The sequence below is a fragment of the Diabrotica undecimpunctata genome, chromosome 5 (assembly GCF_040954645.1).
Source record: "Diabrotica undecimpunctata isolate CICGRU chromosome 5, icDiaUnde3, whole genome shotgun sequence".
NCBI classification, from domain to species: Eukaryota; Metazoa; Arthropoda; class Insecta; order Coleoptera; family Chrysomelidae; genus Diabrotica; species Diabrotica undecimpunctata.
The window spans coordinates 102,956,066-102,970,260 of record NC_092807.1 but is presented as its reverse complement, the minus strand read 5'-3'; the positions used below and the strand labels follow the sequence as shown (position 1 = coordinate 102,970,260).

Here is a 14,195-nt window from a genome sequence, read left to right as displayed (position 1 = left end):
AAAAGTAAGTTGAAAATATGGTAGCTTGGATAGAAGATTTCACCGTGTTGGCAATATTACTTGATGAAGAGGAAGAGCAAGAGCAGAAAAGGTGGAAACAAAGAAGATTGAGTGTGCATCCTATGTGGAAAAAAAGACAAACCGAATGAGAATTTAAAATATACACAGAATTATTTTACGATGAAACAAAATTTCACGAATATTTTAGAATGACGTAGTACTCTTTCCCTCTTTTTCTTTAATACATATAAAAAACCATAACATACTAACCGAACAACATCTCCCACTTGTCTGTCAACCAGCACAACGATCAAAACTATCGTTTGGGATTAATTTCAGGCCAGGCACGGACGGACCCCGTTCGGAAAACGCAAAAACGTGTATAAATATACTCATAAGTACAATATTGTTTTTTTTGCCGGACACTGCCATAACATGGAACAAACACGGCGCGGATATGTATAAATCGACTTTTAGTCTACTATAAAACCGAAAACAGTTTTAAATTCGAACTATTTTTAGTCCATATTGTGAGATCCATACATAGGAAAAATGTTTCTGATTCGGTTTCTTTGCGGATTCTTGTTAAAAAGTCCCCTTTAAGATCGATTTATACATATCCGTGCCGTGTCCATTCCATGTTATGACAGTGCCTGGCAAAAAAAAAACAATAATGTACTCTTATGAGTAAATTTATACATTGGCGCTTTCCGGACGGCCGTCCGTGCCCGGCCTGAAATTAATTAAATATTATATATTAAATAATAAATTAATCCCAAACGATATTTTTGTTTTTGGGTACTATGAATCATCAATTTATTTATATAACATATTGCAGAAGCATTCTCTTGTAATAACAATACCTGTGGGCAACTTCCGCGTCTTCTGTTTACAAAGTTTTCTGGTATAATTATCAATAACATGGAAAAGTGATCATCAGCATATATCTTCGATGAAAATTATCACTCAGCAGTTCAGTTTTAGAAATTTCGCAATTTCCATCGACATTATTTTTTTAAATTTTATTGCGCAACTCTGCTTTGAATTTTTAAAGCGAAATTTTCCACTGACAAATTTAATCAGTTCTGTTCTAGATTCTTTAAATATTAACACATCTTCGTATACATAAAAAAAGTGTTAAAATTATAATTTTCGTGTCTAATATTTGTTTAAATAATAGGAAAGACTAAAACATACCTATTACATTCTTTTTGGCTCTCACACCACGTCAGATACGCAGTAAATACTTCGCTGTCCATATTTTCTCTACAGTGGTGCTGGCACCTGGCCTGCTCGGCGCAATATTTGTAGTACGGTTGGAAGACGTCTTGAATGCTATGGAATCCTTCGAGCATGTTTTCGATGCAGGAGGTGCGTCTGTTTTTCCTCATATCGCGGACCAAGGGAAAAAGTGTGTTGCGCCAGAAGACGACGTTGCAGTCCAGGATTTCTGTGATGTTTGAGAAGAGTTTATCGGTGTCAATCTCTTTAAGGAGGTTTCTGGATTGGAGGTCTTTAAGGCAAGCGAGGAATAACTGAAAAATATACAAAAAAAATTGTTACAATTTAAGTCAAAAAATCTAGTCTAAGTCATTCTTGAAATTGGAAATGTTTAAGTTAGAAAAATTCTAGGAGTAGCACCAAGTGATGCAATCATAAGATGCACCATAGTTTAAAGTGCTGAGTTTCAAGTTTCCGAATGGATTAGGAAAGAAAGACCAAAGCAAAATTAGTCGAAGACACTTATACAAAGCATGGCAGTAAAGGAAATTAATATTGGTACGCACCAAGATAAAAATGTAGGGATGCTAATCCCGCCTAATAAAAATAATGATAATAATACTATGTCTCCAAAAAATAAATTTTGTATGAAAAATTAACAAACTTTATACTATTTTCTTATATTAGAGAGATCTTCACTAAACTAAAAACCGAGTTATTTAGGACCACTAAACTAAAAACCGAGAATAATTTAGGATTAGTTACTTTGAATAGATTTTTTAAAATGTTATATGAATTAAATTGCATGTTAAAAAATTTACGTTAAAAATAAAAAGAGTTAAAAAATACGATTAGAATGTTAATCTACGGAGATAAAAATGAAACGTTTAAATTGTTTTCATTTTATTATGACAATGTAAATACTCACATCCGTAACCACCTTCAGAGTTTTAATGTAAGCAACTTCAGTTTTAATTAACTCCCACAAGGCCGTTTGTTGTTGTTGCTGCTTCTCGTTGAGGTCTGAAACAAAACAAAAGTATGACAGAGCAGTTTTTTCTCTCACTAAGAGATGATTATTATAAATGACAACTTTCCTCGGAAAGGTTTGTGTTTAATGGGTTTTATCATTTAATTGCTACAGAGTTTTAAAGGATTGTATTTTAAAAACTAAGTTTTTTGATATAAGGAATTTAATATTAGAAACATAAAATATAGGATAGATTTAAAATAAAAATATTTTGTTAATTTGAAGGTTAAAGTTCGTTTCACCATGATATGCAGTTTTACCATAATAATTGAAAAAGATCTTGTTTGATATTTTGAATAATCCAGATAGTTGACAAGTTTTTAGTTGATATAAACCTATAGGAAGAAAATCTACTTGCTACATTGTCCTGTAGAAAATTCTCTGTTGTTTTTTTTTATTATGAGAGCAAAAAGTAAATTTTTTTTTGAATTTTTACCTCTTCTTCTGCTTGACTGGCCTTAGAACTCGGGGTGAGTTTTCTCCGCATCCACTATAGTCCTCCATCTTCTACGATCGTGCGCTTTCATTTCCCATTGTTTTACTTCAATCCTATGCTTCAACATCAATCTTTTAACTTTTTCTGGAAGAACCGACTGATGTTCTACCCTCTGGTCTCTCAAGAAGCACTGTCTTTAGTAATCTGTCTTCTTCCGATCTTACTACATGACCTGCCCATCTTATTCGGTTAGGTTTTATGTGTCTGTAGATGTTTTCAGTATCATACAGAGTTACCAATTCAGCACTGCCTTCTTCTGTCAATTCTTCTCTTTGAGAGCAAAATATCATTTGTTTTATCAAATACTTACAGCTTATTTATTTCCCGGTGGCATAGAATCTACATTTCACTTCCATATATGTAGAATCAAAACTAAGAATAGCAGTTACTAAAACTACTTTGTTTTGTACTCTGTGGTGTCTCCCTTTTTTTGTATTAGTATTGCTTAGCGGTATCTCATTGTTCGGGTATATTGCCTTCGAATAAACATTTATTAAATCGTATTTTTAGATATGTGATGGCTTCTTTTCCGCCTTCCTTCAGCATTTCTGCTAGGATTCCAACGCTTCCAGGAGCTTTATTCCTTTCTATTTCTTTTACTGCTCTTTCTATTTCTTCGAGCCTTATTTCGGGCATCACTTCTGAGTTGACATTTGTTATCGGTCTTTTCAAGTTTTGCTTTGAGGAATTAGGGAAATCGTTTCTGGAACTATACAGATCGGCATAAAACTTTTTAATTGATTTTGCTATATCAGATTTACTTTTACAAAGAAAATGACAATGACCTAAATACTCTCTGGACTTGACATGCTTTTAACACCAGACACATGCTTGCTATGGACGTTTTCAGTTAACCATTGTAATTAAAATGTAAAAAGTTTTAAGAAAATTCAACTCAAACAGTTGAAATATTCCAGATACTTTTTTTTATTGTTACATTGCATGTTTACAGTCTACTCTATACACAGAGTAATGTAATAAGTAAATAGTCTGTAAGTAGATTATCGTGAGTTAGGTACCGTCCATTGACGGTTTTCTAAGTATTATTGCAGTAGGTCTTCTGGCAATACCCTCTTCAACCTTCTTTCGGCAAGTGGTTGGGTGAATAGATTATTTATCAGTTCGTTGTTGTGATTAGTGGTTTGGGTTTTTTATATTTTATTGAGTGATTCTTTATTATGTCCTAAGTGATGGGATGTCCAGATCATTGTGAAGTGTTTGGTTAGATACATACCACGGAGTTTTACTTATAATACCAAGTTTTTTGGATTGGAATGTTTAAAGTATCTTCGTATTTGAAGGTTTACTATAGCCCCATAGTTCTATTCCATATGCCCAAATAGTTCTATTCCATATTCCAGATATGAATATTTCTACTATAACTGTTCGGTTAATCCATATTATAATATCAAGGAAAAAAAGCAAATCTATACAGAAATGTTTAAAAATCAATTTTGTTAGTTAATCAAGACGATTTTCTTCTATATACATCACAAACATAAACATGTCCAGGTTTTTGTAGAACATTAAAATTTATTTGTAGTGTTTACTGATTATTTCACAATTTAACTTTACATGAAGTTAGTAGTAGATTCAAACTTGTAATTATCTCCTAAAACATAAAACGCTTCATTATAATTACTCGAAATTAAGTCAACTACAGTTAGAGTTTCCGATAATAAACTACAATAAGAATTTGCATCGTAAGGCGTCTGTTTTTGTAGCGAAAGTCGACCAGTCTAACTAAGTTGCGATGGGTAAGTTGAAAACGGGAGGAAACTTTAATATAAAGTTTATTTTCCTTAAAAATCAAGAAACATTTCTTCGATGATAATTTTTGACTTAATTTGAAAAGTTGGAGTAAAAGAAGATGCTTTGAGATAATTTATAAAAAAACTGGAAGATATTTTTATTTATCCACTTCTCCTAATCTAATTACTTTTAAAAATTTATTTAATTAGAACTATCTTTTATTAACAAAACAAAAAAAAATAATATTTTTTTCACCTTTATAAATTCGAGTGACGTACAGCTATAGCCCAGTCATTAATTTACTATTCTTTTTAACCAATTATATTAATAATCCAGTAATAAGAGATTTGGCCCCTAAAAATCATACGAACAAGCTGAATTTTGCCAAAAATATCAACTTTGGGACCCCTAAAAAGATGCAAAAAAGTTTACTACTTTAACCTCCAAGCTTCTTCCTAAAACCACCCTCTTAGGGGGGAAAACGCAAAAAAGTCAATTTACCAAGAATCTGTGCGTCGTAGAAACAAAATTTTTCAATAAAAAATGTAGTTGAGATAATTTTAAACAAAAATGTTTATTAGCACTTTTTGCGAAGAACGAACCGTTCTCTCAGAAATAACATTTGAAGCGACCGGTGATTTTAAGTGTCAGTTCCGCACGCGAAATAAATGTTAAATAAAATGTGTATCAACTCGACGGTAAAAAGTCAATATCTTATAAAGTTATTCGATAAATAAACTTTTGCGTGATTTTTGCAATTTTTTACGGTTCTCGTAAGATCAATACAATTTATTACTTTCATTGACCGGTCATAGTGAAATTTCCATTGTTGGAGACCAGTCTTCAAAACCTGTTACATGAAAATTTGATTTTGATTTTTGGACGGCAATATAAGGCATTTAAAATATGACTAAAAACGCAGAATTTGAAATTTTACATCAAAAACAATCGCACGTCACAGGAAATGCCTCCAAGAAGACGGTTTTGGATGTAATTTATAGCAGAAGTTAAGTACGTTTAAAAAACATAATAGTGTAATTAAAAAAGAGCAGCTATAAACATTTTAGATCGTTTGTAATATGAAACTTTAAATTCAGCTAAAAAAAAACCATTACCGCCTATAATATACAACATTTCACTTAACCAACTCAGATAAGCAGTCAGTCTAATCCCTTACTAATAACTCAACACATAGTCTCTATTATTTTAGTCTTTCGCTGTTACACATTCACACATATACCATTCTATCTGGTTGTTGATTCACTTATTTTAACTATCTAACTTTGTTCATACCGTTCACAACAACACAGTATTCAATTCCTTTTGGCCGTCTCATGTTATTTAACCAACATTTCACATTTCCTCCTTTCTAATATTGATATTATCATTCATTTTATCTCAGCTTTATTTATTTTCATTTAAATATACCACACTACAGGGTAATACTATATTGATACTAACAAATATTACAATATAATAATAGCTAGAATTCTATATCCTGTTATCATATCATCACATAAATTTTCTTTACCCTAGAATACGGGTCATTCGTAAATTTGACGACGCGACGCTCATAATACATCGGGCATTTTCGCCAAGTCTCGTTTATTTTAACGATTTCCCCAATTGAGTATCTTCCTGAATCCTGTCCTGATTAGTGATTAGTATCGAGCTTGATAATGTCGCAGGCAGACGGTTGTTATAATTTTCAATTCTAAGACCATATTTCGTCGCTTGGTTCGTAATTTTTACGAAAGTCCCGTGTTTACGTCATATAATAAATTAGTTGGTTCTTATTGTTTGTATTTTGATTTTGAGTGTTTTAGTAACAAAAAATTAAGGTAAATTGTTTTTTCATTCTCATTACATAATATATTTGAGTTTTTCTTATTAGGATGTCAAATAAAAAGGTTTTGTCCGCAAAAGAACTGGAGGAGGAAGCGGCACGTATTATGAATGGGGAAGATAGTGATTCAGACCCGTTTGAAGATAGTAATAGTGACTAGAAAGAGGACAATTTGGAAGCTAAATTCTGTGACTGAGGTGAGTAAGCACATAAGTCAAATTTTCCGAATTTTTTTTTTTTATAAAAATGTGTAGGTGATTTGTAATACTATCATCGGCTCTAAGCACTTTAGTCTACAATGCATTTTTACAGCTGTTATTGCAAAGTGTGCATAATAACCATACTGAGAAAATACCAACTTGAGTTTGTGAATAAACACTTAAGTCGACTTATGTGAAGAGAGCCAGTTGGAACTTGCTGTCTCTTGTCGTCCCGTCGGTGACTTATGTTACTAGGCGCTAATGAAACATTACATGCAGAAAATAATTTAGCCTAAAACAGTTCAGTTTGGTTTGATATTGCGAATAACACATCTCCAGAAGTTTTTTGTTTAAAGTGTCTGTTGATGATGAGTTGATAGCAGATACATTCCTAAAAGCAATTCTGTTTTGATGACAAAATAATAATACTACAAGCAATTTTACTTAGAGCGTGAAAATCACGTCGAAAGCTACAAAAACCACTGGACAAAAGAAAGGCTAGAGAATTACGAAAAAAAAAAGTAATTCGGGAAGTCATATATTACAAAAAATGGTAAAATAATTCCAGAAAGACCATTTCAACCTCTGCCACTATGCCCAGCAAAGTGCAAACAAAAATCACTGAAAATCAGCTGAAAGAAATTTTTCCCGAATATTGGAGTTTGGGCAGTTACGACAAGAGAGTAGCTTATATAGCCAGTCTTTTCACCATACATGACAAAAAATCGCGGAGGCCTCATACAGACGATCCAGACAAAGAAAAATTTCGCCTCAAAATCTACAAATATTTTTTATGAATAATTAGTAGCCATATTTCTGTTTGCCGTAAATGCTTTCTTGTGACTTTCAATGAAACAGAGAATTTCATAAAAGTTATCGCTGTAATAAAAAGAGTATAACCTGCGGAAACAAAGACTGATTCTGCCCAATGAAAGAATATTCCAATAAACAAGTGGTCTGAAGAAAATTAGAAGAACTCGGTAAGCATATTTTGGGTTTCCTGAGTTATGAAAGCCACTACTCACGCGTCCAAACAAATAAAAGGTTTCTACCATCACATTTGACCCTAGAAGCAATGTATTTCCCTGTACAAGTAATCATACCAAAACTTTGTGTCGTATCCATATTATAGATCTAAATTTCATAAATTGAATCTGTCGTTTAAAAAGCCTCAAACGGATATTTGCCATAAATGCGACAAGTTAAAGGGGCCATTGGTGTCTAGGAAAAAAGACGATCAAGGAGAACCTTTTCGCTGGCATGACGTGCAATGGCTAAATTATATAAAATTGGATAATGGGAAAATATTTTTCAAAAAATCCTTAAATGCAGAGAAGCCATTTAAGGAAATTTCTTTTATTAGACGAAATGGGTTGGGAAACTTAGTTCCCCCGTTGAAATATAAGGCGGATGTGCCAATAAATAAAGAAAAAAAGAAGGATCTTCTTGATTTGCTTCCCTTAATCCCTACAACTTTTCATGGGTTCTATGAAAATATTTCATCGATCGAAACAGCGTTGCTGGACTATTCAGGTATCGACGAAGATATTAATTAAATAGTTATTATGTTTAAGTGGTTCATTCTTTTTTTTAGGTTTATTTTTTTTATCAAACTTCCTTTTTTATAACAAATAAAAAATACTTTGTTTAATAATATTATTTTCATAACCATTTTCTGTAAGTGCAATAACACATAAGTCATGGACACACTTGGGATCAAATGACATAAGTCACGAATTTCATTTTTGACATATTTTTTATTTCATGGGTGGTTGAAAATTTGGAGGATAGTCTATATTAGTATAAGACATTTATATAGTTAATTATAAAAACAACAATTAAAACCAAATAAAGTAAGTAACACGTAATTTGGGGCTATAAAACGGATTTAGAGGTAACCGGTGAATATTAAATCGCTTCTACTGCAAAACTAGGCAAAATGACTTATGTGCTTTCTCACCACGGTCAAAGAATTCTCTGGCTCCGATAGCGAGGTTGATGCGGAAAATAATTCGTCTGTTTCTCCTGTTCGCATTATCCAAGAGGAATGTAACAGTCCAGTTCAGTCTGAAGAAGAGGTAGAAGCTAGTTCAGATGAAAATGATATTCCTTTATCACAAGTACTTAAACGTTCAAAATATGTAATTAAAAACAAAAGCCTCAAGGGTAAAAATGGTCACAAATGGTTAACAGAGTTGCCTCAAAGATCTAAACGAACAGCTGCTAGGAATATTATATCATTTTATATCGGGTCCTAAAGGGACTGCAAAAAACTGTTCTACGCTGGATGATCATTTTTTGCATTTTTTTTCTGACAATATATTTGATATAATTCTGCAACATACAAATGCAAAGATTGCCGATCAAGCTCGAAAATACAGTGGCCATCAGAATGTTAGCATAACGACAACAGACGAATTGAAAGCTTTATTTGGTATTTTAATTCTTTCTGCGGCAAAGGAAGACAATCATTTATCAGCAAGACATATGTTTGATGCTACCATTTCAGGTAAGTTTTACAGATCTTGTATGAATTGTGATCGCTTTTTATTTCTGCTAAACTGCTTTAGATTTGATAATAAGGAAACAAGAGAAGGGAGAAGGGATAAATGATTCCTTTACACACATTCGAGAAATTTGGAACATTTTTATCGATACGTGTAGAATATCTTATTCTCCATCCTCATACGTCACAATTGACGAACAACTTTTAGCATTCCGAGGACGCTGCCATTTTAGGATGTATATTACTAACAAGCCAGCGAAGTATGGGATAAAAAATGTTATGGTATGCGATTCCTCAACCAAGAATATGGTAGATACAAGTCTTGACTTGGGAAAAAACAGAAACCAACTATTTGCCTCTAGCTGAATTTTATGTAAAAGAGTTGACTAAATCAATTCACGGTACGCATCGTAACGTAACACATCGGTTTCTCTTCCTCACCAATTGTTACAAGATCCCTACAAATTAACCATGATAGGAACTATTCGTAAGAATAAAAAGGAGATTCCTAAGGAGTTCTTGAACGTAAAAGACCGAAACTGTAATACGTCAACGTTTTGTTTCGATCAAAAAAGACGTTAGTGTCTTACATGCCGAAGAGAAACAAAGTAGTTTTGTTTAGTTTCAACAATGCATGAGGGAGTAGAAATCGCAGAAGAAACCGGCAAGCCATCCATAATTCATAAATATAATGAAACCAAAGCAGTTATAGACACCTTCGACCAAATGTGTTCTAATATTAGTTTCAGCAGAAAAACACGCAGATGGCCATTATGCGTAATTTACGGAATGATAAATATGGCCAGCATAAACTCTTATTTAAACGTTATTTATACTTTTAATATGTTAAAGAAAAACGAAAAACCTATCTCCAGATATCAATATATGATTGAGTTAAGCCTTTGTCTTGCAAAATCATGGATGCTAAACAGATACAACACTGCAAGTTTACGTCGAAGTTGAAGTTGAGATTTTATTAAGTTAAAATGAAAAAGAGATAGTTTATGTGTTGAAATTGAAGGGGACGTAGTGGGAATTTTGTTTTATATTCTTTGATGGTTTTAAAGCCAGTTGAGGACTAATCTTTTTTGTGAGAAAGTAAATAACAAATATAGATCTGACTATATAGATCTTATTGAAAATACTGGTAAAATTTGTAATGAAAATATCCTTAGGAATGAGATATTTAATTAATTTAATTTTATCGTAATTATTTATTTATCAACCTCAAAGGGTTATTTTGGCTAGTACAATTAAAGTTTTTTAATTTATTTAGTACATTTATGGAATATAAGAATGATGACAAATTTTTAACATATCTTGTAATTTATGTTGAAGGCTCTCCATTATATTTTTTATTTTTGTTTGAGAAGCTCGATCTAATACTGTTTTTTTTGCTTAATGAGGTGGTTTGTTAAGTTTTTAAGTTTAATTGAAGTAGAATAATTAATTTTGTCTTAAAAATAAGTCTTTAAAGTATTCAAATTAATATAGCCTGTAGTTTCCAATAAGTTCAAAATCGATGAAATTTAATTTACTGTATGATGGTTACTGATCTATTTTTTTATATTTTTAGTTCGATTTCAAGTTCTAAATGTCAGTAAAACCTTGTCGGGTATCATTGGACTTTTAAAGAAAAAAATCAGTGTCTCCCTCTTAAAGCTTTTTATTTCAAAGACAAAAACAACCTATCATTCCAGTTATTCTAATCCATGAAACGCATTTAAATTCAACTATGAGAACTAAAATGAACTTTCTGAATATATCACTAGAAAACTGTATGTATATAAGAATTTTTTATTTATTACGTATATATCAACTTCTATTATATCACATTTTCGTCTATGTAATCTGACACTAGAGATGTCGTAACAGCATTACCATTATGGAGATAATTCTGGAAATGCCACAAAAGCTTTAAAATGCATAATGTAGGCGAAAATGTCGGTTATTTACGTCCGAAAATAACAGTAAACAGTACTAATGCAGTAAATGGCTTCAAGGAATTTGTTTACAGTTTTCAGAGGCGTGAACGTGAATGTTTTTTTTTTTTCTTTTTTACTTAATCTGTTTGTTGCAACGAGTTAATTGTGTGTTTTGAACAATATCGACCTTTTGAATAGTTCAAAAGGAGGCGAGTTTTTTAGATCAGAGATAAAAATTGTCATTCGTCACTCCTATATTTATATTTTTCAGATCATAAATGTCTTTGCTTCGGAGCATACAGTGGGAGATTCTACAACACAAAAATTCTATTTTACTGATGTAATTTTTTTAAATTAAAGTTTACTATTAAAAAGTATAACAGATATTTGAATTTTTACAAAGTTGTTGCACGTAGTAGTAATACAGTGTCGACCATCCTAAGATTAAAAGTAGATCATGGATGTTTTCCAAAGCAAAGAGACAGATGTCAGTGTAGAACTCATATAGCTGATCTAAATCACATGCTATTTAACTGTCCCTTAAGGAGGTTCTAAACAAACAATCATTTTTGTCAAAAGCTTCAGTCATCCGAATGAATCAAGCGTGATTGACCGTTTTCAAACCCATTTTCGGTAGGCATTGCGTCTATCGTCAGTCACTCGGTTGAAACCATGGTGTCGACTACTACCCAGCTTCACGAAGACTCAAAAACTCAGAGAGGGAGTTTGTCCAGACTTATGGAAAGTGAAGAGCGAAGAAAAAGTGCGGCGCTAGAGAAAATCGTGAAGGCGTTGAAAGTGCTGAAATATAATTTAACAGTGAAGCTATTGAAAGCAAAAATTAATGTTCTCGGAACAAACTTCAACAAAGAGTTAAGGCAATAGAGGGAAAAAAAGTGTCAGGAACGTCTACACATGACATTCCTGAACCTTTGCTTTGGTATTACGATGACCTTCACTTAATAAAAGATCAGATGGAAATCGCAGTGACCGAAAGTTCTGAGGTAAGTTTTTATTTTATTATAACATTATTAATATTTTTTTACAAAGCTTATTACTTATTCATCATTTATTCCATCAGACACTTGTCTTGCCACGGAACTAATACAGAGCTGCTGAAGAATTGACAGAAATCATCCTTTATTCTTTTTGCCTTTACCGTTGAATTACTTTTGATCATTGAAGGTAAACCATCTGTAGAGTATCTTGTCTCCAAGACCCATGTTCCACAGTTTCAGTAATGACGTCCTTGTCAATCTCATAAGGAGGTCAATAGTTGACTGTGTTTTTTGGGCACAAGTAGTTGTGCAAATGGCAGCATGTTATAACGATTTTGTTAATTTTGTTTGGCTCAAATTTAATCGCATTTTAAATATATATATATGTATATATATATATATATATATATATATATATATATATATATATATATCAAATGCATTTTCTACGATTCTTCCAGCTCGTGAGAGCCTATAATCGAAAATCCTCTTCTAGTTGCTCAGACCATCCCTGTTGTAGGGTTTCATGAAATTAGGGATTAGGAATGTGCACCTCTCTTGGATCTGCCAGAAAGTGAAGCATTTGAAAAAAATTTAAAAGTACTAAGCTTATAAACCATATCAAAACCTTCAAAACGGCGTATCTTAAACGTTTCTATCCTTATTTGTTGCTTAAAAAGTTGCAAAATAAGTAAGAAATTTTGTTTCTTTTATAAACGTTAAGAACTTTTTTTAAAATAAATTTAAAACTTTCATATTACATGGAGTTTTGGAACTTTTGGTTTTTAAAATAAAGTATAAGTAAGTAATAAAATAAGTTTATAATAGTTTAAAAGATATTTTATTTGTTTTTCCCCAATTAAATTTTTTGCCAGAATATAACTCCAAAAATAATGAAGATACAATAATTTTACGGACAGATTATGAAATACAAAGACTTATTTGATCAATATTTAAAAAAATAATAAAGAAAAAGGTTTTAAATTAGAATAACCTTTAATTATTGTCTGTAGAAAAAATATTTTTTTATATTTAGAAAGCCAGCATTTTTTCACAAATTAAAAAAGATAAAATTGTCCTAGGACAGTTTGGGACGAAGAAAGTAACTTTTTTTTTAATTTACAGCAGTTTTGTTTGTAACAATTCTTCTTCTTGATGTGCCTATCCGTTACGAATGTTGGCTATCATCATGGCAATCTTGATCTTATATGCAGCAGCGCGGAAAAGCTGCACAGATGTTGTATTGCATCAGGTTCTGAGGTTCTTTAACCAAGATGTTCTTCTTCTTCCTGGACCTCGTTTTTTAAATATTTTTTCTTGCAGAATGGCTTGAAGAAGAGCATATCTGGATTCATTTCGCATAATATGTCCGAAGAACTGTAACTTTCGAGATTTGATGGTGGTCAGTACCTCTTGGTTCTTATTCATTCTTCTGAGGACCTCCTCATTTGTTACTCGGTCAGTCCACGGGATCTTAAGCATTCTCCGATATAGCCACATCTCAAATGCTTCCAGTTTTCTGCACATATCTTCGTTCAAGGTCCACGATTCAACACCATAAAAAAGGACAAAGAAGACGTAGCACCGCAGCATTCTTAATTTTGTATTAAGAGAGAGGTTGTGACCCCTGAAGAAGGCCCCCATCCGATTGAAGGTGGATCTAGCTTTTCCGATGCGTGGTCTAACCTCCTGGTTGTTGGTCCATTCTACATTTATTATGGTTGTAGTTGTAGTGCGTCACTCTTTCTACAGGGGATTGGTTGACGTAGAGGTGACCTTCTGTTATTCTTTTCTTCCTAATTATCATCAATTGTAGCAATTAAGAGATCTAAATTAACGGCATTTAAAAGAACATACTTTAAGAGTTTTAATATGCTAAATTTTAAAAACATTGCTTTTTAACGGAATTGTCCACAGAGCTTCAATATGAGGTCGTCAAAATCGACCATCTTTAAAACTTGCGGGAGCAGTAGAGGGGAAAGGAGCAGTTAACTGTATCTCTGGTTCTTGTTTATCAATTTCCACGCTTTTTTTTTTCATTTGCACATACGTTTTGCGTATATTACGAATAATATGCATCATTTAAACAAATAAATTAAACTCACTAATTTCTTTGAACAATTTATTTTTTTATTTTTTTTTTAAAATCTTCATTTATATATATATATATATATATATATATACATACATATATAAATATATATATATATATATATATATA

At 32.0% G+C, this 14,195-nt stretch overlaps 1 protein-coding gene across 3 annotated transcripts in view; it reads right to left on the bottom strand.

The window, feature by feature from the left end:
- LOC140441591 (uncharacterized) overlaps nt 1–14,195 on the bottom strand; it is an 803,694-nt gene that overhangs the window by 116,395 nt on the left and 673,104 nt on the right. For all 3 annotated transcript variants that reach the window (XM_072532421.1, XM_072532420.1, XM_072532422.1), the window contains 2 exons: nt 2,150–2,244; nt 1,198–1,535 (listed from right to left, as the gene is read on the bottom strand). In XM_072532421.1, the coding sequence (XP_072388522.1) occupies nt 1,198–1,535; nt 2,150–2,244 (433 nt within the window). The remainder of the gene's footprint in view (nt 1–1,197; nt 1,536–2,149; nt 2,245–14,195) is intronic.